The sequence below is a fragment of the Pelophylax lessonae genome (assembly GCF_965119305.1).
Source record: "Pelophylax lessonae genome assembly, chromosome: 5".
NCBI lineage: Eukaryota > Metazoa > Chordata > Amphibia > Anura > Ranidae > Pelophylax > Pelophylax lessonae.
Genome location: NC_138772.1, coordinates 328331144 through 328354370, shown reverse-complemented (window position 1 = coordinate 328354370; position 23227 = coordinate 328331144). Strand labels below are relative to the sequence as shown.

General features: G+C 42.0%; 1 protein-coding gene across 1 annotated transcript in view; it reads right to left on the bottom strand.

Moving 5' to 3' along the window:
- Window positions 1-23227, bottom strand: part of LOC309556510 (uncharacterized protein) — a gene marked incomplete at its 5' end in the record, with an annotated part of 148846 nt that overhangs the window by 115566 nt on the left and 10053 nt on the right. Inside the window, one exon of the mRNA XM_082258959.1 lies at window positions 15655-15763. Coding sequence (XP_082115085.1) covers window positions 15655-15763 — 109 coding nt within the window. The remainder of the gene's footprint in view (window positions 1-15654; window positions 15764-23227) is intronic.

Below are 23227 nucleotides of genomic sequence, written 5' to 3'. Positions count from 1 at the left end.
AGGGTTTCAGAATTGTCAGTCTTAAAAAATCATGGGAAGGCATACATTATCATGCTACTTATTCCACATACGCTCGTGGGGTCAGCATCCTGGTCCAGAAATCTCTTCCTTTCTGGGCCCTGGAGGTTTGAATGGATCCAGAAGATAGATACATTGTACTATATGCCCATATATATATGAGAAAATTTGGTGATTGTAGGGTTGTATATACCGCCACTGGCCTCTACTGAGATTTTATGTAAGATTACAAAAACTTTGTTACAATTTGATGCTGACATTGTTTTATTGTTGGGTGATTTTAATGTGGTCCCTTTCCCGGATCTGGACATGTTACATGCTTCGGCTCATGCTTCTCCTGACCCTTGGCAATAGGCTTCAACTTTCACCCTAACTGATGTTTAAAGACACATGAACCCAACACTAAAACAATTTACCTGTCATTCAGCCACATATAAGACCCTTTACTGGATTGACTTGGCTTTTCCCTTTTCTTCTGCGCTCCGCTCTGTTAAGAAGGTGTCTATACTCCCTTGTGGAGTGTGTGATCCTTACCCTCTATGTTTAACCCTGAATATCTCTACTCCCCTTGGGTCCTTACTGTGGCATCTTTCCAGACTCTGAGCAATGGATGAACGTATGCATGGGCCGTTAACTGCATCTATTTGTAATTATTGGGTGGTAAACGATGTCTCTGCATCGCCCTTGTTGGTGTGGGACTCCTTTAAGTCATGGGCTAGAGGGGGAGTATATTTCCCGTATCGCACACCATCAGGAGGCGTCCTGTTCATTGGATGAACTGGAGGAGAAGGCTTAAAGTAGCATATGTTTCTAACCCAGACTGGGTCCATTACCTGGCATGGCGCCATGTTTTGCGTAAATTCTCCACTAGTAGGCTAGAGCAAACTAACAAGGCCCTGTTATACTCTGTTTAGAAGGTCTTTGAATATGGGGATAAGAATGGTAGATTAATGGCCTGGCCAGCTTAGGGGCAGATCCCAACTATGCCTATAGGCTGTATCAGGGATAAAGAGGGCCATATGCTCTCATCCCCAGAGCACATCAATGCCTGTTTTCTTGGGATTTTTAAGATATTTACTCCTCTTGTCTAAGTTTTTCATTGCCTGATTTATGTGCTTTCCTGGGTGATTACCCCTTTCCCCACACTAGCCGATTCAAATAGAGAGCAGTTGGAAGCAAATATCACTTTGGAGGAAATTTGGTAGGTGCTTGGGCAGTTGCAGGGTGGTAAAACAACAGGGACGGAGAGTCTTCCATCAGAATCCAACGCTAATCTGACTCTTTTATCCTTCATCAATGCACGCATCAGGGTTGCCCATTGTCCCCCCAGTCTGTTTGCCCTGGCTTTGGAACTCCTGGCTATTTGGCTATTCTAATCAGGAAATCTCTAGATGTCAAGGGCCTGCGAGTGGGGAATTTAGAGGAGAACTTATCTGTATACACAGATGATGGCTTGTTATAACTTAGTGATGCTTGCCCCTTACTCCTGGCTGCACTGCAGATTTTTACACTTTCCAGAATTAAGATCAATTGGTCCAAGTCACTTCTTTTCCCCATTGATGAGGGTGCGGTTAGATCACCATGTCCCTCTCCTCTGCACTGCGTGGATGAGTTCAGGTACCTAGGGGTTCAGGTGACTAAACGGTTGCCCAAATATTTTGGCAAGAATCTTCTTCCCCTGCTCTTGGCTCTAAATACTCGGACTTCCTCTGAATATCTTAGGATGAATTAATCTCATCAAAATGATTTTTTCTAAATTGAATTATACTTCCCAGAATTGCCCAATCTGGGTCCCAAACTAAGTTTTTTTGCGACATTGATACGTTTGTGGGATCATTCATTTGGAATGGTGCGCTCCCTCGTTTAGCAAACTCCACCCTTTGGCTTTCTATTAATCTAGGGTGTTGGCCCTTCACAATTTCCAAGTATATTTTTGGGCGGTGATGTTAGTATCAGTCTATTGGTGGTTTGTAGGATCCAGATCTAATGTGGCGACAAGTCTAGAGGCGGCCTTTCCTTGGCTGATTTGCATAACTTGGTGTACAGGGGGCCAAGGGCATATGAGGAGGTTCCGGGTCCAATGCGTGCTACGTGGAGGGTATGGATGGACGTTCAATGTGGTTTATTGCACCTGAATCAATGGTCGCCGTCTTAGCCTTATAATCCCCTCCCTACTGTAATTTTGTAGTATTCCGTACCTTCAGGTATGGGCACGGTATTGAATTAAGACTGGTAGATATTGTGTCCTCAGGTGTCCTATCCTTCTCTCAGCTCTCTCTCAAGTTTCACCTGCATGCCTGGATGCATTTTCAGTATTTTCAACTACATCATGCTGTCAGAACTCAGTTCCCTCAGTTGCCTTTCCTCCAGGCTAATCATTTGAGGAACTATTGTCTCCGGGAGATCTAGAAAAGCCCCTTTCAACCTTATATGGGGCGCTTCTGGGGACTAACTCCTCCAAGGTGGACCGATTATGGGAATTATGGCAAACAGACATTCCGTCCCTGGATAGGGAGGACTGAGGACTGTCTGGAATAAGGTCCTAAGCTAGTTATCTCCTCCAGGGATTACGCAATTCAGGTGAAATTCTTACATAGGATTTATTATACTCCCCTGAGACTCCATCGTATCTACCCAGATAGGGATCCCAGCTGCTCTAGGTGTCAGTTGCACCTGGAAACACATTTTCATATGTTCTGGGATTGCCCCATAATCACATCTTATTGGTCTAATGTATTTTCAGAGATTATTGTCAGGTTGCAGTTATCCCTGTCTCTATCCCCAGAATTAGTCTTGTTAGGCATTCACGAAGATGGTCAATGCTCCCACCACTCCAAGTTATTGATTTTCTATCTTTTGTATCGTACCAGAACTATCTTCCTGGGAAGTAATGGTGGATGCGACCCTAACTATGTATAAGATCACATATATTAATAGAGGTTGCCCATTGGAAGTATGACAAAGTTTGGTCTCCCTGGACTTCTAATTGAGGCTGCAATTAGTGTGTGTTCTATTGCTGTTGGAATGGGGTGCACTGGACAGGGTAATGAGCTGATCAATTGTTGGCTCTTATTTCCTTCTCTCCAAACCCCCCCCCCCCCCAATTATGGTTGCATTCTCTTTTTGCGCTTTCAGTCATTGGATTTGTCAGGCATTGTACTATGTCACTGTGTATATTCTTATATTTTTCTGAAATAATTTTCAATAAAGCACCCCTGGTTTGTTAAAAAAAAAAAGAATTGGTAAGCTGCATTAAAATAAATGTTTGCTTTTGGATTTAATACCACTTTATGCTGATGATTATTTTTTTTGCACACGAAAAGTCATATTACGGGTCCTTTCACACGGGCGGTCCGTATGTCCTTTTTTCATCCCATTTTTTTGCGAATGAAAAACGGACATAATGCATGTCAATGGGATTGCGCTGACATCCGATTTGCGTCCTTTCCGATCTGTTCAGTTATTTGGAACAGAAGAGAACCCTATTTTTCTTCCGTTTAAAAAAACGTAACGGACACAAAAACGGATGTCAGCGCTGTCATCCGCTGACATCCGCAATCCCATTGACATGCTTTATCTCCGTTTTTTAATCCGCAAGCGGATGGGATGATAAATGGACAAAGTGTCATCCGTGTCCGTAAAAAAAAAAAAAAAAAAAGTGCCGGAGCGGATCAAAAAACGGTCCGCCCTGTGTGAAAGGACCCTTATAGTCTGACAGAACTAAACAGATATAAAACAAAATTTGAAATGCCACTATGAATTATTGCACTTCACTGAAATTTGCTATTAAGAGTGAGGATTACAAGTGCCACATGCAAAGCACACTAAAGTTTCTGCACATCAACATAAATTTCCTGTTAGGCTTCCAAGGAACCATAATAAATGAAGCACTCTGCTATGCAAATTTCAACAACACCCATAGCTGAGAATATAGCCCACACCCTCCAGTCCACTGCAGCACACTATTGGACATTGAGGACACGTTTTACAGTGATGGGTAAATAGTGTGGTACCGATCAGATTCATGAACATAGTAGCTGGATGAAATGTTGTCTACACAGTTCAGGACTCTAGGAGCATTTAAAAGGCAAGATGAATTGACATGTAGGCCCCTGATATTGCCTAGAATATGATACCAGTGATAATTTAAAAACAAAAACCTATGTAATCAGAAGCAAGATCCCCAGCTGGTTAGGGACCCTCAATGGGACCAAAACGCAGCTAAAAGCTGAAAGTTCAGTTTTTAGTCAAGATATTTGTTGTCACTGCCATCTGCAACCTTTATATATTTCTATGGAGATTCCATAAGAAGGTTGAGGGAAAACACATTAAACTACGTAGAATGTAGTGGCTGCCCTTTATTCGTTTTATATCAAGGATAACACTTTCTCTTTGCTGGCATTAAAAAATAGGTATAAAGGCACATTAATCATGGAAATATCACCTATGTCCCTACAAGATCTTCCCTGTTTTAGTGGTAAATGTTGCATGATGTCAATCAAACATGATTTTCCTGAGTGGTCTGGTCATTACTTATACTCTAAACAACCTATGATTGCAGCAATTACTTTAATTGACTTTTAGCATAAGTTAATTTCTCTTATGTCATGTTACAGAATTCCTGTAGAGAGAAAAACATAGAGAGAATTCTATTCAAGATCTTAAAAATCCAGACACGTGTCACTCTGCAAGACAGGTCAGAAGGTTTCTTATACTATGAATGAGTAACCAAAATACATGTAATACACAGGTGTATATCTATATACAGTATATATATATATATATATATATATATATATATATATATATATATATATATTTTTTTTTTATGTAGTGTGCAATATGAAAATATAAAGATTTGTGTTGAATTAAATCATTCTTTCAACCATGACATTGAACATTTCCACCTTAAGATAGATGTAAACCCTAACAGAACAACTTTTCTTATTTGTCCATTCTATGTTGTATGAGTGCTGCTTATCTTCCACAACCTGTATTTCCAGTCTATATGCATACGTTCCAGTAATGGCTGCATGGCATTTCAAAGAGGAGAGCCTGCATATAGTGCATTAAAATGGCCACTTCTTCATTGGAAGCATGTGGGACAGGTGACAATGGAGAAGACTAACTGGGAGAAGGAGGAAGACCACTATCACTGCCCAGGCCAATTTTCAGCTTTTAGCGCTGTAGCATTTTGAATGACATTTGCGCTGTCATGCAACACTGTACCTAAACCAAATTTATGTCATTTTTTTTCCCCACAAATAGAGCTTTCTTTTGGTGGTATTTTATCACCGCAAGGTTTTTTTCTTTTTTGCTACACAAATAAAAAAAGACCGAAAAGTTTGGAAAAAAAAAAAGTTTTTTCGTTTATGTTATAAAAATTTGTAAATGGATAATTTTTTTTCCTGCACTGATGAGCAGTTAGGAGGCCACACTGACAGGCACTGATGAGGAGGCACTGATGGGGTGGCACTGATGATGAGGCACTAATATGCAGCACTGATATGCAGCACTGATGGGCACTGATATGTGGTACTGATAGATAGCACTGATATGCAGCATTGGTGGGCACTGATAGGCAGCACTGATGGGCACTGATAGGCAGCACTGATGGGCATTGGTGGGCGGCACTGATAGATGGCGATGATGGGCAGCACTGATGAGGAGGGCACTGAAATCCCTGGTGGCTCTAGTGGCATCCCCCAAGGGTCTGCACTGGTAATCAATGCTCTGATTACCAGCAAAGACCCCCTTATGTCAGGAGAGCCGCCGATCGGCTCTCCTCTACATGTGCGTGTCAGGCACGAACTGAGGAAAGCCGATCAACAGCACTTCCTATTAACTATGTGACCAGCTGTGATTGGACACAGCTGGTGACATGGTAAAGAGCATACGTCATTAGGCTCTTTACCGGGATCGGAGATGCGGTGAGTCAGAGTGACACACCGCACCACCGATCTCCGCTCTGCGCGCCCCCCGGGAGCACGCAGAGTGGTCTATCCTGCTGGACGTCATATGACGGCCAGTCAGGATAGAGCAACCACTTCCCGGCCATCATTTTGCTTAATGACAGGCAGGAAGTGGTTAATACAAGCCTGTCATTGTACACTGCTCAAAAAAATTAGAGGAACACTTTTGTATCAGAGTACAGCATCAAGTAAATTAAACTCCTGGGATATTGATCTGGTCAGTTAAATAGCGGAAGGGGTTGTTAATCCGTTTCATCTGCTTTGGTGTTAATTAAATTAACAACAGGTGCACTAGCTGGGCAACAATGAGACAACCCTCAAAACAGGAATGGTTTTACAGGTGGAGGCCACAGAAATTTTTCTTCCCTACTCATTTTTTCTGACTGTTTTTCATTAGTTTTGCATTTGGCTAGGATCAGTGTCACTACTGATAGCATGACGCAATACCTGGACCCTATAGAGGTTGCACAGGCTGTCCAACTCTTCGAGGGTGGCACATCAATATGTGCCATTGCCAGAAGGTTTGTTGTGTCTCCCAGAACAGTCTCAAGAGGATGAAGAAGATTCCAGGGGACAGGCAGTTGCTCTAGGTGAGCTGAACGGGGCCGTAGATGTTCCCTAACCCATCAGCAGGACTGGTGTCTGTTCCTTTGTGCACGGAGGAACAGGATGAGCACTGCCAGAGCCCTACAAAATGACCTGCAGCAGTCCACTGGTGTGACTGTCTCTGACCAAACAATCAGAAACAGATTTCTTGAGGGTGGCCTGAGGGCCCGACGTGTGGCCCTGTGCTCACTGCTTGGCACTGTGTATCTCGATCGGCATTTGCCATTAAACAACAGAATTGGCAGGTCTGCCACTGGGGGCTTGTGCTTTTCACAGATGAGAGCAGGTTTACCCTGAGCACATGTGAAAGGGTCTGGAGAAGCCGTGGAGAATGTTATGCTGCCTACAACATAGTTCAGCATGACCGATTTGGTGGTGGGTCAGTGATGGTCTGGGGATGCATATCCATGAAGGGACACACAAACCTCTACAGGCTAGCTAATGGCACTCTGACTGCCATTAGGAATCAGGATAAAATCATTGGACCCATTGTCAAACCCTATGCTGGAACAGTGGGTCCTAGGTTCCTCCTGGTTCACGACAATGCCCGTCCTTATGTGGCAAGAATATGCAGCCAGTTCCTGGAGAATGAAGTCATTGATACCATTGAATGCCCCTCATGCTCGCCTGACCTAAATCCAATAGAACACCTCTGGGACATTATGTTTCCGTCAATTTGATGCCCCCTTGCTGCACCTCAGTCTGTTTAGGAGCTCAGTGATGCCCTGGTCCAGATCTGGGAGGAAATAACCCAGGACACCATTCGTCTTCTCATTAGGAGCATGCCTCCACATCGTCAGCCATGCATACAAGCATGTGGGGCCGTACAAACTACTGAGTACCATTTTGAGTTGCTGCAATGACATTTCAGCAAAATGGACTATCCTGTTGCATCATTTTTTCCGATTCCTCCAGCCACACACTCGATGTGGATGGGGAAATCACTCTTGCTGTTGCCATTTTGTTCTGACAGCAGGGAACCAGTGTTCCAGATTACAGCCAGCAGCACTGATCTCTACAAACTTCTGTACAACCAGCCTATGTCACGATTTAGCCTGCAGTTTTCCTGCCTGTATAATTATTACATCCTTACTGCAGTGCTTCTCCTAGTCCGCTGATTCCTCACCTATGGTTGTCGCCTACTATTCTGTGGGATTTGAATTCTTTTTCCATCTACAACTTTTTGGCCAGCTCCTTAATTTGCTTTCCTATACATACTCATGTGCTCTGTGCAGTCCGCGTTGCTTGAGCAACTTCACAGTTCTCTGAGCTCCTGTTTCCTTGCACTTTGTGTCTGACTTCAGCTTCATCTACCGTCTATACTTGCCTGCCGCCTGTCCTGACCTCAACCTGTTTCCTGGTTTTTCTTCTGTCTCCTGGCGTTGTACAGTGCATACGCTAGTGGTCTCTGCATCTTCAGCTGTGCATACCTGGGGGGCAGTGACCTGGTTCCAACTTGCTTCAAGTCCAGCCCCACCATCGGGGGCCCTGGTGAAAGAGTAGGCCTGGTCTTAGACTCCACGCCATGAGGAATCCTGAGTTGACAATCTACAAGGGCTCACCGTCACACTCCTGACAGCCTACCCACACATGGATTGAAATTTGTCCGATCCCTGCTAAACTGGATGAATTTTGAACCATGTATGGCTGCCTTTAGTCCCAAATACCATATTAGAAAAAAATTATATTGTATATCTTACCAGATCTCTTAGATTACAGGATGCACTAAGAAGTTTGGTCCAACGCTGGTTCCTATGGGACTGTACAGTCATATTTAGAAACACTGTTCAACTACTATAATACAGGAAAATGGGAGTAAGACTTTTTACAGAGTTTGTTAGTTCACTGGAGCTGACTGAACTTCTATTTCTATTATTCAGCGCAGCTTTAAGTAGACAGCCAAAAGTACCTCTGCTTTTCTTCTAGAGCATCCGCTAAGCAAGAATATTTATTTAGGGTATTACATAGCACCATCAATTTACACAGCTTTTTCCATCTATAATGTACATTCACATCAGTCCTTGGCCACAAGGAGCTTACAATTTAAGGTCCCTAACTCACATATTTACATACATTAGGGGCAATGAACCTACCAGCATGTCTTTGGAGTGTGGGACTACCTGGAGGAAACCCATGTAGGCACAGGGAGAACATGCAAATTCCAGGCAGGTAGAGGATTCAAACCATCAACCCTAGTGCTGCTAGGTGGAAGTGCTAACCACTTAGCCGCTGTGCTGACTAAATATACCAGTTTTCACCTCTATCCCTTTTCCTTCCCACAGTGCAACGTTCTGAGCTTCTTTATCAGTTGCGAGTCTAACTTTGCAGGGGATAATGGCAGAAAACACTAACCTCCAAACTGAAAAAATAAGGGTACATGCAGGTACTTCTAGGCACCGGCTTTTCTGACAGTTCTTGGAACTTAGTATAGTGACCGGTTTATTTAAAGCAAAAATTCAGCTCTAATTAAGCCTGAACTGTTAGCAGAAAAACTTTGATTTAAATATATTCCTCAATTTGCCCCAATTGTGGACAACCCCCAAGTAATTCCTGTAATTTATAATAGGCGTTTTCTGTGTCTCCCCTCCAGTGGACGTTCCCATCTTTTAGACTTTGGGACCAGTGATGGAGTGCTTCCCTCCTCTGATATTACTCACCTGTTCGATTCTCTCTTAGCCTTCTGGAGTGGATTGCAGCTGCGTCATTTCCTTCACAAGCTCTCCAAACAACAGGGTATTGCCCGCCCCTTGATAGAATTTGAATGTATTTGTCATAAACGGGAACCAAAGCACCACTGCCTTTCCATCATATACGCTTCTCTAACCAAATCTGCCCCTGACTATACTCCCCCCATCCTATCCAAATTGGAAACTGACCAAGGAATCTGATTGATAGCTCAGCAACGAGAGAGGTGTCTCCATTTTGCCCATGAGCCCTCCATTGCCAGCAGACTTGAGGAGACAGGTTACAAGATACTCACAAGATGGAACAGAGTCCCAGCCACCCTCCATCATATCTCTCTGCGGGTCCCTAGTGACTTTTGAAGGTATAGAGGACACCAGGGCACTATATTGCACATATTCTGGCAGAGTCTAAAAGTACAGCCTTTTTGGCATGAAGTTACAAGCATCATCAAACCACTCACGTCAGTGGAGGTAAGCGATAACCTGGTGGCCTGCTTACTTCACCTTTCGAACAGACACATCTAGGAATATAAAGCCTCTTGACCACATATGGTAAATGCTGTGAAGGAGTGTATTCCCCTCCAGTGAAAACAAACAAGCTCACCCACAAAATCTCTTTGGCTTACGAAGGTTAATGAGATTATGGACATGGAAGATCTTACAGCCACCTTTTCATAAAACAGAAGAGACCTTCAGGTCTACATGGATGCCTTGGCAATACTTTATCTATACGCCTACCTAAATACGCTTACGCAATCAGAGAGACCAATACCGCTGCCCCCCTTCCCATCCCAGCCTACAAGGGAGAATCTCCTGTCTCCTCTCCCGTTCTTGCCTGTTTTCTGCTACCTTCCCTCCCCCTCTGCCTTTCTCTCCTCCTGATGTTAGATTGCACAGCCCATATTACTGTGTATATACACAACTAGCCATGATCTCTGTCCACAGCGCTAAACCAATTGGTACTGATGTTAGTCCCCGGGAATCAACATAACCTAGTAGCTGTCTTGGACATGTGGTTTTCTACAAATATATCTTCCCCTCCACTTGTATTAACATTCTGCCGTGTCATCAGATGTGATTTCCATCTTTCCAACTTTAATCTTCTTACCTGTAAACCGTTAAGATGTTGATCTTTTATGATTGTATTGTTGGCTATATTGGAAGGCTGTATAGAACTGATAGTTGCATTTTTTCTTTCTTTTGTACTCTGTGACTTATCTTTATAAATAAAGTGAAATACAAAAAAAATATATATTCCTCAATAGGCACAAAGGATATGAATCCACTTTGTGTGTACCAAATGCCTTTGCAAACCTAGTGATTACCTTCTAAAAGTGGCAGTGACATCATCATTGTGCTGCACATAGGCTTTGCAGAGAGCAGAGCTGTGAGAGGGGCCCATCAAGCCCACAAACTACAGGCTGCTTGCAGAAAACTACAGGAAAGGGGTGGAGACAAGACCCAAGGCACCCTGCACAAGGAGAGAGAGTAGTAGAGACCTTTTTTTTTACAGGAAGCTTCTGGACAAAGGCAAAGTTTCATGATGAATTACTCAACAGATCCGGAGGAAAGACACAAAGCACACAAAGACTCAAGTAAAAATATCCATATTTACACAATATTTGCTTATCCTGGAGTTCAGCTTTAAAGAGTGGCTTTAGATTATATAACTGCCTGTACACATCACCTCTACTATGACATGATGATGGATAGCATTACAGGCGCAATATAAACAATTTTTTTTTTTTTTTCAATAAAAGCTTTATTGAATCGCAATAATAAACATGTACAGTATTAACAATGGCAGTATGACATATTGGTATAACTGTACAACATGTACATAAATTACAACATCATGTAATGTTGGATCAAAAGTTAGTGCAACAACATTAAACATCTAAGTCAGCTCCTGAGGTATAATGTGGGTATCTAAACTAGATACCCTCCCTCAGATGAGACAGGACCAAAGACATATGCCTGTCTCAAAGAAGGCCACTAGAGGGCAGGGAAGGAAGCGAAGATAGGAATTAAAGAAGATGAGTAAAAAAGAAAGAGAAGGAGAAGGAAATGTAAAGGGAAGGGAGGGGGAGGTAATGGAGTACTATTGATAAGTGGTACTTGATCAAGTAGCTCATTGTAGAAGCGTATACTAAAAGGTCCAGGTGGAATGTGAGGGTTAATTGCGAGATTGCTAATCTTCAATCATTTTTTTGAAATCCGAAGAAAGAGTAAATATCAACCATGGTCTCCACATGTCATGGAAGGGTCCGCTATTTTCTTTTTTGATGGCTAGAGTTTCCTCCATCTCATATGTGGAAGTTACCTTGTCTACCCAATTCTTAGTCGAGGGGACGGATTTGGAATTCCAGTGTAGAGGTATAAGAGATTTGGCCGCGTTGAGTAGATGTCTCGTTAGAGACTTTTTATATGACCTATATGAGAGTTTATTGATGTGTAATAAACAGCTTGCCGCATTAAATTCTAAGGTAGAACCAGTGATATGTTTGATCAGAAGCACAACCTTGTTCCAAAAGGTTTTGATTATGTCACAATTCCACCAAATATGCAGAAATGTGCCTGTGTGAGCTAGACATCTCCAACACCTTCCAGAGTACTGTGGGGACCACGTCTTCATTTTCGCTGGTGTTATGTACCATTGCGTGCGGATTTTAAATGACGTTTCTTGAGTTTTTGTGCTCAGGGAGCATTTGTGAGTAAATACACAGGCTTTCTCCCATTCCCTATCAGAAATTTTGCGTGATAACTCGAGTTCCCATAATTTCTTATATTTGTCGTCAAAATTCGGCGACGGGGCTATAAGCCACTGATAGGTCATCGATGTCGTTTTCGATATTGGGGACTGTCTCTCACATATCCTCTCAAAAGCAGTTAGTTGCCTAGCCCACATAGTTTTCTTTTTGTTATTTTGAACAAAGCTGTGCAGCTGGATATAATTCCACTGGTTCAATGAGATGTTTTGGGGTTTTAGGTTGTTTAGTTCGTGAAGAGATAGGATTTTTTGATCACGAATGCAATGTTTAATGAGCAAAGGATGGTCAGCAGAGCACTTTATATTAAGACCCGGAACAAAGTCTGGGTTGTGGGAAACCGGAGTCAGAGGGCTCGGGTTGGTGGATAAGTTATATGATTTCGCTAGCTTGTGATAGATGGTAAGGGTGGTGTTGATTAGGGGGTGGCGTTTAACTTCAGAAGGGAAGTTGTGAGGGTCTGTCCAAAGCAGGAACTGGGTCAGATACCGGGAGCAGTGCCTCTCCATGGCCACCCAGTCCTTTTGAGTTGAATGGCAGTGCCAGTCGATCGCTCTGGTGAGGTGAGTGGCTTGGTAATATTTATAATAATCCGGGACCCCTATGCCTCCATTGATCTTGGGTAATTGCATATATTTTAGTTGTATCCTAGGTCTTTTGTTGGCCCATATGAATTTCCTTTGAATAGTCGTTAGTTTCCTGAAAAAGGAGGGAGGTATTGTGACGGGTAAAGCGTGAAATAAATAAAGTAGTCTAGGCAAGATGACCATCTTTAGGATGGCTGCTCTGCCGAACCACGAGAAATGTTTAACATCCCATTTACTCAAGTCATTAGTGATGTTTTTCAGGATTGGGATAAAATTGGCCTCATAGAGGGCATCTAGAGTTGGGGTAAGTTTGATTCCTAGGTATTTAAGTGAGGTCGAATCCCATTTGTAGGGGCAATTAGATTTAGTTAATTGTTTTACTTTATCGGGGAGTGAGATGTCCATGGCTTCCGATTTGGAATGGTTGATTTTAAAGTTTGATATGTATCTGAAGGTGCGGAAATGTAAGTTCAGTTTTGGAATGGAGATATGTGGTTGTGATATATAGAAGAGGAGATCGTCCGCATAAGCAGAAACTTTGAATTCTCTTTCTTTAATGCCGAAGCCATGCACATCTGTGTCCCCGTTGATATGTCTAATTAATGGTTCTAACGCCAATATAAAGAGGATGGGTGACAGAGGGCAGCCTTGTCTAGTTCCATTCTTTAGATGGATAGGGGCGGAAAGGATGTTGTTCACCTTAACTTTGGCTGTGGGATTAGAGTAGAGGGATTTTATCCAAGATATCATACTACTTTTCAGTCCTATATGTTCACAAATCATCAACATGTAGTCCCAGGCCACTCTATCGAAAGCCTTTTCGGTGTCGGTTGAGATTAACAGACCTTCAATTCCTAAATTGTGGGCTCCGTATATTAGGTTCAGGGATCTGATAGTATTATCCCTAGCCTCACGGCCTGGCATGAAGCCTACTTGTTCGGGGCCTATAACTTGTTGTAATAGTGGTCTTAACCTATTTGCCAAGATTTTTGCTAACAGCTTCACATCAAGATTTAATAGGGAAATCGGTCTATAGCTGGCGCAGGTAGTCGGATCTTTATCCGCTTTCGGAATCACTGTGATGTGAGCAGTAAGAAAATCTTGAGATGGTTTATGCTGTTTGGTTAGTATGTTTAGTGCGTTTGTAAGGGGGTCTGTTAAAGAGGTTTCAAACATCTTGAAATATTGGGACGTTAGTCCATCTGGACCAGGACTCTTCCCATTTTTAAGATCTAGAATTGCCAATTTGGTTTCTTCTGGGGAAATTTCCTTTTCTAATGCCTCCACATCTCCATCTGAAATCTGAGGAAGGCCACTGTCAATGATGTATTGTTTCATAATTGAATGTCTGGGACCTATGAGGTCGCTGGGTCTATTCTGAGGGGGCAAGTTGTAAAGCTTCTCATAGAAAGATCGAAAGGATTCCGCTATCTTTCTCGGGTCATGTGTTAGTTTATTAGATTTGTCTTTTAGTGACACAATGTGTGTAGAGGCTTGCGCGTCCTTTAATGCCCTTGCTAGGTACTTGCTTCCCTTATCCCCAAATTCGTAATATATTGCCTTTTTTAAAAAAAGTGATCTTTTTATTTTGTTGTTTAGGATTTCGGACAAGGATTTCCTAAGAGATAATAGTTCTTGGTGGTGTTCTTTGGTTAATGACATTTTATGTTGAGCCTCAAGAGTCGAAATTTTTGTGATCAAATCTTGGACCTGTTGCTCCTTCTCTCTCTTTCTCCTGGCCCCGTATTTAATGAATTCACCTCTCACCACACATTTGTGGGCCTCCCACAGGGTCATGGGGGAGATATCAGAGGATTTGTTTTCATTGAAATAATTTGTGATTGTAGTTTGGATTTCACTTTGTATTTTAGCGTCTATTAAAAGAGAGGGGTTTAGCCTCCAATTGAATACTGGTTTGCAATGCGTGGTTAAGGAGAGAGAGAGTGATATCGGAGCGTGGTCAGATGAAGAGATGATCCCGATGTTAGCGTCCGTAAGGTTGGGAAGGTCCCTCTGGGTAATGAGCAGATGGTCTATTCTTGTGTATCTATTGTGCGATGCCGAGTAGAAAGTGAAATCCCTGTCAGCCGGGTGTAACGATCTCCAGGCATCCACCAGGTTCAGTGATCTTAGTGCATTTTTGATTTTTTTCAGTGATTGGTATTTAATACACGAATGACCTGAAGATGTGTCCTGAAGGGGATTTAGGGGGACATTGAAGTCTCCTCCTAAAATAATACATCCTCTGGCAAAGCTTTTTAATTCATCAATAATTCTTGAGCAAAAGGACACATGTGCTTTATTTGGGAAATATACATTTGCTAGCGTGGTTGGACGTCCGAATAATGTACCAGAGAGGAACAGAAACCTGCCTTCTGGGTCTGAGTGTTGATTTTCAACTACAAAGGGTGCAGATTTGTGTAATAAAATAGCGACTCCTTTAGTCTTAGTGATGGTACTAGATGCCTCATATATTTTAGTGTAGTTTTTGTCAGTCAGGGTAGGGATCTTGGGTCCCTTGAAATGTGTCTCTTGTAAAAACACAATTTGAGCTTTTGATTTTTGTAGTTCATATAGCAATTTCCTCCGCTTTTCTGGAATATTAAGGCCATTCACATTATGGGAAATTATCAGGGGGTTCTTTCCCAGCTGTGAATAAGCCATGGTTAGTCAGGGGACAAAGGGGTATTGGACACGGACAATGAGGGGAGGGGGAAAAGGGTGGAAGAGAAAAGGCAAAGAGAAGAGAGAAGAGAAGGAGGAAGGAAGAATAGACAAGTAAGTAGTATCACCGACACACTGATCAACAGACCGTGAAGGTGAGAATCAGGATTAGGTACAAATCAAAGAATTATTTAACTTTGAATGAATTATGAATAAGCATTAGGATGCAATGCAAATATTAAAATACTGTAAATAATAGTTCATTTAGATGCAACACATGCTCATCTTTACTCTAATTTAAGGCTAAATCCATTCTTGGATCAATATATCCAACAATGACATTAAAATGAATTACCTGAATGGTCTCCTGAACCCTCCTGTCCATGAATCTGAATGAATTGTACACTGAGCAATGAACCCACAAGCAGCCATGTTACACTATACTTCAATTTTTCACATGTATCCTGGAATTAAAAAAATAAACACATATTAGAAAGTAAGAAAAACTTCATATTCTTTATATACATTGCCAATACCCAGAGTCAACATATAAATGAGTGGTAGCCAGGAAGTGAATGATTTACCTTAACTGACATATCTAGAGGAAATTCACTCAAGCACATCGGATTTTCTGCTGATCGGGCTAGAGCTTTCAGCTATAGGAAAGCAGCTGGAGCCGACTCATGTTTGATATCCCAATGCTGTTTATACTAGTGTTGGTGAAGACACTTTTTAATGTGTGTAAGATGAATATTTTAATTTTTAATAATCAATAGACAATTTTGCGTGATGAAAGTCTCCTTTTTCTTCCTCCTTCTTTGATGTTTAAAGAGTCGGGCTTGATGTGATACAAGTGTATCCTGAGAAGGTACCCTGAAGATCCTTGTGAAATCTCTAGATTTGAGCGTGTATGCTGGTTTTTGATATATACCAGCAACTGGTGGTGGAGCACATTAAAGAGCTAATCAGAGGACTAATGCATTGATTAAACACTTGACTTTGGATTTGCTCTGTTCGAGCACTAATCCTCTTATGAAGCACTTTTGGTCATATTTGTTTTCATTAAATTTATGGGACAGGCACTACATTGTTGATTTTGGTACATAATATTTGAAGGAGCACATACCATTTTGATTTTGTTAAGATTTAAAGATTAATGATATATATCATTGACAAATTCTTACCCCAATGTAAGTGCATGCGCCTCCTCTACTGCTCCCCAACCCACTGTCATTTCCACATGTTATGGTCAATGTAGACACAACCTTCATAGGGCCAATTTATGTTAGTATGTAAATGAACATGTGTATTTTTTAACTAGCTTGGATTCTTCTTTTTTATTGTGTGTAGATATACAGGTGCATCTCATAAATTTAAAAAATCTTTAAAAAGTTAAAATATTTCAGTAATTCAATTAAAAAAGTGAAACTCATATTTTAAATAGATGTGTTACACAAAGAGTGATATATTTCAGATATTTCTTTCTTTTAATTTTGATTATTATGTCTTACAGCTAGTGAATAGAGTTGAGCGGACACCTGGATGTCCGGGTTCGGCGGGTTCAGCCGAACTTGAAAAAAAAGTCTAGGTTCGTGACCCGGACTTAACCCGAACTTGACCCCGATCCTGAACCCCATTGAAGTCAATGGTGACCCGAACTTTTGAGCACTAAAATGGCTCTAAATAAAACATGGAAAGGACTAGAGGGCTGCAAATGGCAGCAAAATCTTGTTAAGAGCATGGCAAGTGCTCTGCAAACAAATGTGGATAGGGAAATAACTTAAAATAACATAGAAAACATAAAAATCCAAAATAATCATCTTGATCTAGGAGGACGAGGCCTATATGGAGTAGAAGGTTGAGGTGGCGGTGAATGTGGCGGTGTAGGTAGAAGCGGCGGTGGAGGAGGACGAGGTAGCCAACACTGGTTTTTGTTTTTAATTTTATTTCCTTTTAAATTAGGGTACACCCCAAAAGAGTGAGAAAGATCAAAAATACAACAATGGCTGGGTAAGGCCGGTATACATGTCTATTCTGCACAAGGTACAGACAAGTCCTGTGAGATCCATGCCTGGTTCATGTTAATGAACGTGAGCTTGTCCACATTGGCTCTGGACAGGCGGCTGCGCTTGTCTGTGATAACGTCCCCAGCCATGCTAAATACACGTTCAGATAATACACTGGCTGCAGGGCAGGCCAGCACCTCCAAGGCGTAAAGGGCAAGCTCAAGCCATGTGCCCAATTTGGAGACCCAGAAGTTGAAGGGAACAGACCCGTCATTCAGTACATGTATAGTACGTAAGGAATGGTAAGGAACTGTATATGGTATATGCTAAGGAACGGTGAAGGCGGCAGGAGGGGGGGGGCTTTTTTCCCCCTTCTGGGTTGAGTCTGGCCTTGGAAAAGGTATGTGTCCCTGGTTGTGGGCCGGGCTCTCCCAAAGCTGTCTAAGTTCTGAGGCCTTCTAGTAGGGATGGGGCTGCACTGGTCTTGCCAGGGACCGGGATTCTGAAAAGCCTGTGGTGTATGTGCCCCTGGAGTGGCAGTCCAGGGGTGCCATAATTCACGGTGGATGGCAACACTATGAGTATGGCACCAAGGACACTGCACTTCCTACACACGTTTTTCACACCTGCCTCTCGGCCTGGGCCTTTTGGTCAGGAGTCAGGACCAGAGGAATTTTGTATTCCTGGCCGAAGGGCCTGCCATAGTATTGCAATGTGGCACTAACCTTGCACTCCTCCACTATCCCTTTCCCCACTTTTATGTGTTGTGTGTCTCATGTTTTGTGTTTTTTATTGTGGCGGTACACTTTATTTTGCACAGCGTGATTAGTAGGGTGTAGGTCCTTGGGCCTGTCCCTGAAAGTCTTGGGAGGGGGTGGATATGGCCTCCTGGCTTGGTTCGCCCTCTCTCATGTGGTCTCCCTTCGGGAGAGCCCCACCTAGTACTTGGGGTGGTCTGTTTCAGCAGACCTCCTAAAGAACGGGGCTGCCTGGTTTCAGCCAGGTTAGCCAGTGTAAGTACCCCAGTCCCTGTCAGGAGCCTTGCACCCTGGGGGATCAGGGTCAGGGACCATGTGTACACCCTGTTCACTTTTTGTGTTTCACCTTTTTTTTATGCACCCACCGGGTGATAGTCTAAGTGTGTTCACACACCACGGGCTTCAAAAAAAAAAACAGCTGGTGGTCCTGGTTGTTGTGGCGTGCCGACAAAGCTTTTCCACATTTCATACATGCTAACCCTGCCTTCTGAGGTGCTGTCGGTGTCCTGGCTGCGTTGGCGACCTCCTCCTCCTCTGCCTTGTGCTTCCACTGTGCCCCTGCTGTCAGGTGGGAATGCCACCAGCATCGCTTCCTCGACCTTATGGCTAAGATCAAGTGTAGTATCTATTGTTATCCGTTAAATCAGTAATCAGTAAAACTGCCTGCTGTCGTTTACCCCTGGCTGTGCTGAAGTTGGTGTGGTGAAGGTGTTACGCTGACCGGATGCAGAGGTGGTAGAGGATGAAGAGGAGGATGAGGAAGCGGAGTAGGAGGAGTTAGAAACAGGAGGCAAACTGAAGTGCCCTGCAATCCTCGGTGGTGGAAGGAGATGCGCCAAACAAATTTAAAGGTTGTATCTCACAGTAACATAATCAGCAAATGCTGCAAAATTATTAATTTTCCCCTAAATGGGTGTTTATTGAATAGCAGAATAGAACAACAGTATGTAAACGGTGTATCTCACATGTACACATATATAGACTAGGCCGCAATTTAATATTTTTTCCCTAAATGGGTGTTTAATGAATAGCGGAAAAGAACAACAGTATATAAAGGGGGTATCTCACAGTAAAATATGCAGACTAGGCCGCAATTTAATTTTTTTCCCCCTAAATGGGTGTTTATTGAATAGCAGAATAGAACAACAGTATCCAAAGGGTTATCTCACACATACAGATACAGACTAGGCCACAATTTAATATCTTTCTTTCCCCTAAATGGGTGTTTATTGAATAGCGGAATAGAACAACAGTATACAAAGAGTGTATCTCACAGTAACATATGCAGACTAGGCCGCAATTTAATATCTTTCTTTCCCCTAAATGGGTGTTTATTGAATAGCAGAATAGAACAACAGTATCCAAAGGGTGTATCTCACAGTAAAATATGCAGACTAGGCCGCAATTTAATTTTTTTTCCCTAAATGGGTGTTTATTGAATAGCGGAATAGAACAACAGTATCCAACGGGTGTATCTCACAATAAAATATGCAGACTAGGCCGCAATTTATATATTTTTTTACCCTAAATGGGTTTTTATTTAAAAGTGGAATAGAACAACAGTACCCAACGGGTTTATCTCACAGTAAAATATGCAGACTAGGACCAATTTAATTTTTGTTCCCTAAATGGGTATTTATTGAATAGCGGAATAGAACAACAGTATCCAAAGGGTGTATTTCACAGTAACGTATGAATGAAAATGTTTTATTTTTCTTTTTAATTGGTGATTTTTGAAGAGCAGATTAGAACAGAGTAGTGCCTAAAGGCTTTATCTCACAGTAACATATGAAGGAAAAACTGAAAAAAAAATATTTCCCTTTAAATTGGTGATTTTTGAATAGCAGATTAGAACAGCACTGTGTGTAAAGGCTGTATGTCTCAGTAACAGATAAATAAAAAACTGAAAAATAATTATTTTTCCCTTAAATTGGTGATTTTTGAATAGCACATTAGAACAGCACTGTGTGTAAACACTGTATGTCACAGTAAAGTATGAATAAAAAACTGAAAAATAATTATTTTTCCCTTAAATTGGTGATTTTTGAATAGCAGATTAAAACAGCAGTGTCTAAACGCTGTATGCTAGAGTAAAATATGAAGGAAAAAATGTCTTTTTTTTTATTTTTAAATCCAGATTAAGCAGACACATATGCACTGAGCTTGCATTAAATGGCCGATGCACGCCGCCCGCCGGCCACCTAACAGACTGATAAAAGTTTTTTTTTTTTCTCCCTCCTCCTCACTGGGCTCAGGTCAGGGCAAAAAAATTGTGCACTGCACCCCCACACAATAAAATCGATGTAGATCGCTGTCTGATTAAAGAAGATTCTTATGTCCTTTGTCCTATTATTTCCCTGAAAGCAATCTCCAGCCTGTCCCTACAATAATCTCCTATCTCTCCCTCAAATCAGCAGCAGCAGGAACCTGTCCCTACAGTAGTTAGAGCAGAGTGACGTGCAGCGCTACATGACTCCAGCTTTTATAGAGGCTGGGTCACATGCTGCACTGGCCAATCACAGCCATGCCATTAGTAGGCATGGCTGTGATGGCTTTTAAGGGCACACTAGTTAAACGCTTGTTTCTTGGCTGCCCTGCAGCTGTTGAAACCGCGCCAAAACTACCGAACAACGGACTGTATCCCGAATATACAGTCCGTGTTCGCTCAACCCTACTAGTGAAAACCCAAAATTCTGTATCTCAGAAAATTAGAATGTTACATAAGATCAATATAATATATAATACAGAAATGTTGGCTTACTGAAAAGTATGTCCATGTACAGTATAGTAGGCACTCAATACTTGGACAGGGCTCCTTTTGCATAAATGACTGCATCAATGCAGCGTGGCATGGAGGCAGTCAGCCTGTGGCACTGCTAAGGTGTTACAGAAGACCAGGTTTCATTGAAAGTGGCTTTCAGCTCATCTGCATTGTTGGGTCTGGTCTCTCTTATCATCCTTTTGACAATTCCCGCACAGATTCTCTATAGGGTTTAGGTCAGGCGAGTTTGCTGGCCAATCAAGCACAGTGATACCATGATCATTAAACCAGGTATTGGTACTTTTGACAGTGTGGGCAGGTGCCAATTCATGCTGGAAAATTAAATCAGCATCTCCATAAAGGCGGTCAGCAGAGGGAAGCATGAAGTGCTCTAGAATTACCTGGTAGAGGGCTGTTCTGACTTTGGACTTCATAAAACACAGTGGACCAACACCAGTAGATGACATGGCTCCCCAATTTATCACTGACCGTAGAAACGTCACACTGGACCTCATGCAACTTGGATTCTGTGCCTCTCCACTCTTCCTCCAGACTCTGAGACCTTGATTTCCAAATGAAATGCAAAACTTTCCACAGTCGGTTATGATTTGGGGAGCCATGTCATCTACTGGTGTTGGTCCACTGTGTTTTAAGTCCAAAGTCAGCACAGCCTTCTACCAAGAAATTATAAAGCACTTTATGCTTCCCTCTGCTGACCAGCCTTACAGTGGGGATCGAAAGTTTGGGCACCCCAGGTAAAAATTTGTATTAATGTGCATAAAGAAGCCAAGGAAAGATGGAAAAATCTCCAAAAGGCATCAAATTACAGATTAGACATTCTTATAATATGTCAACAAAAGTTAGATTTTATTTTCATCATTTACACTTTCATAATAACAGAAAACAAAAAAATGGCGTCTGCAAAAGTTTGGGCAGAGTTAATATCTTGTACTGCCCCCTTTGGCAAGTATCACAGCTTGTAAACACTTTTTGTAGTCAGCCAAGAGTCTTTCAATTCTTGTTTGAGGTATCTTTGCCCATTGTTCCTTACAAAAGTCTTCCAGTTCTTTGAGATTTCTGGGCTGTCTGTCACGCACTGCTCTTTTAAGGTCTATCCATAGATTTTCAATTATTTTGAGGTCAGGAGATTGTGAAGGCCATGGCTTCTTTTATGGCTTCTTTTACGCCTCTTGATAAACAGCTGATAAATTTGATAGTGCTTCCCCTTGGACCTCTCATGGCTTGGGTGGCTTTCCCCTTCTTTTCCTATACCTACATAGATTTCCCTTTGCCCCTTTACCCCTCCCTTTTTTTTCTCTCTCTCTCCTTTTTTCTCTTTACATTTTCTTCTCTCTTCCTTTCTTCCTTTTTCACTTTGCTTTTTGCTACCCTCTATTTTTCTCCTGGGTCTCTCTTATTTCTGTTATATTACTTTGGTTTAATTACTAGCAATACTACTATGTACTCTGGACAAATCAAATATGATCTCTAACATTACATTAATAGTAGGGGCTTTGCACTCATTTTATATAAAGATTTCTTTTTGGTCTTTGGTTTCTTATTACTATGGTATTAATGTTTAGTTATACATTCATTGAAATAGACTAATACTCTCATGTTCATTGTATGTATTGTTTGAAACCTAATAAAACAGATTCAACATAAAAAAAAAAAAAAGAAGAAGAAACCTGGGCTTTCATAACACTTCAGCACCACAGGTTGATCGCCTCCATGCCATAATCATCAAAATTAAAAGATGGACTGAACACAGGTTTTCTGCATTGCGTTCTGGTATAAATGGGCCCTTACGCTTTTTTCCTTTACTTTCATCTGGTGATCTGGCCAGTAACACACTTCCTGTCTTAGGGTATTTCCATTCTAGATGGAAGAACAGGGACAACTTGGAAAAACAGCATTGTCAGTCTAAGGGGGAGTGTTAGACAAACAGATTTAGATGGACTTGACAAACAAATTAAAGCCAAACTCCAGCTTACAGTGGCTGACCATTGTAAGCACCCTTATATGTGGTAAATGGTTTGTCCAAACCCTCTAACTGCTACTTTATCTGAACAGCTTGGTCTGTTAACCGCTTGCCTAACATATACTGTATACTGCACTTACAGGTCTGGGGCACGCATGCACACCGTCAGCAACCCGCTCCCACTGTGATTGGACACAGCAGGAGCCAATCAGTGGGTTCGGTGGACTTGATGTCCTCCGGGAGCTGCTGATCTTTCCTGAGAGAAGCAGAAGAGTGAACAAGGCAGATAGCCATTCTGTAAGGCAAGGTAGTGATCAGTAGTAATCCTGTGTTTCTGCTAAGCAAGAACATGGATCTCTGCCTTATCACAGTACAAGCACCTACCCCATAATTAGTAAGTACTCCCTAGGACCACATTTAAC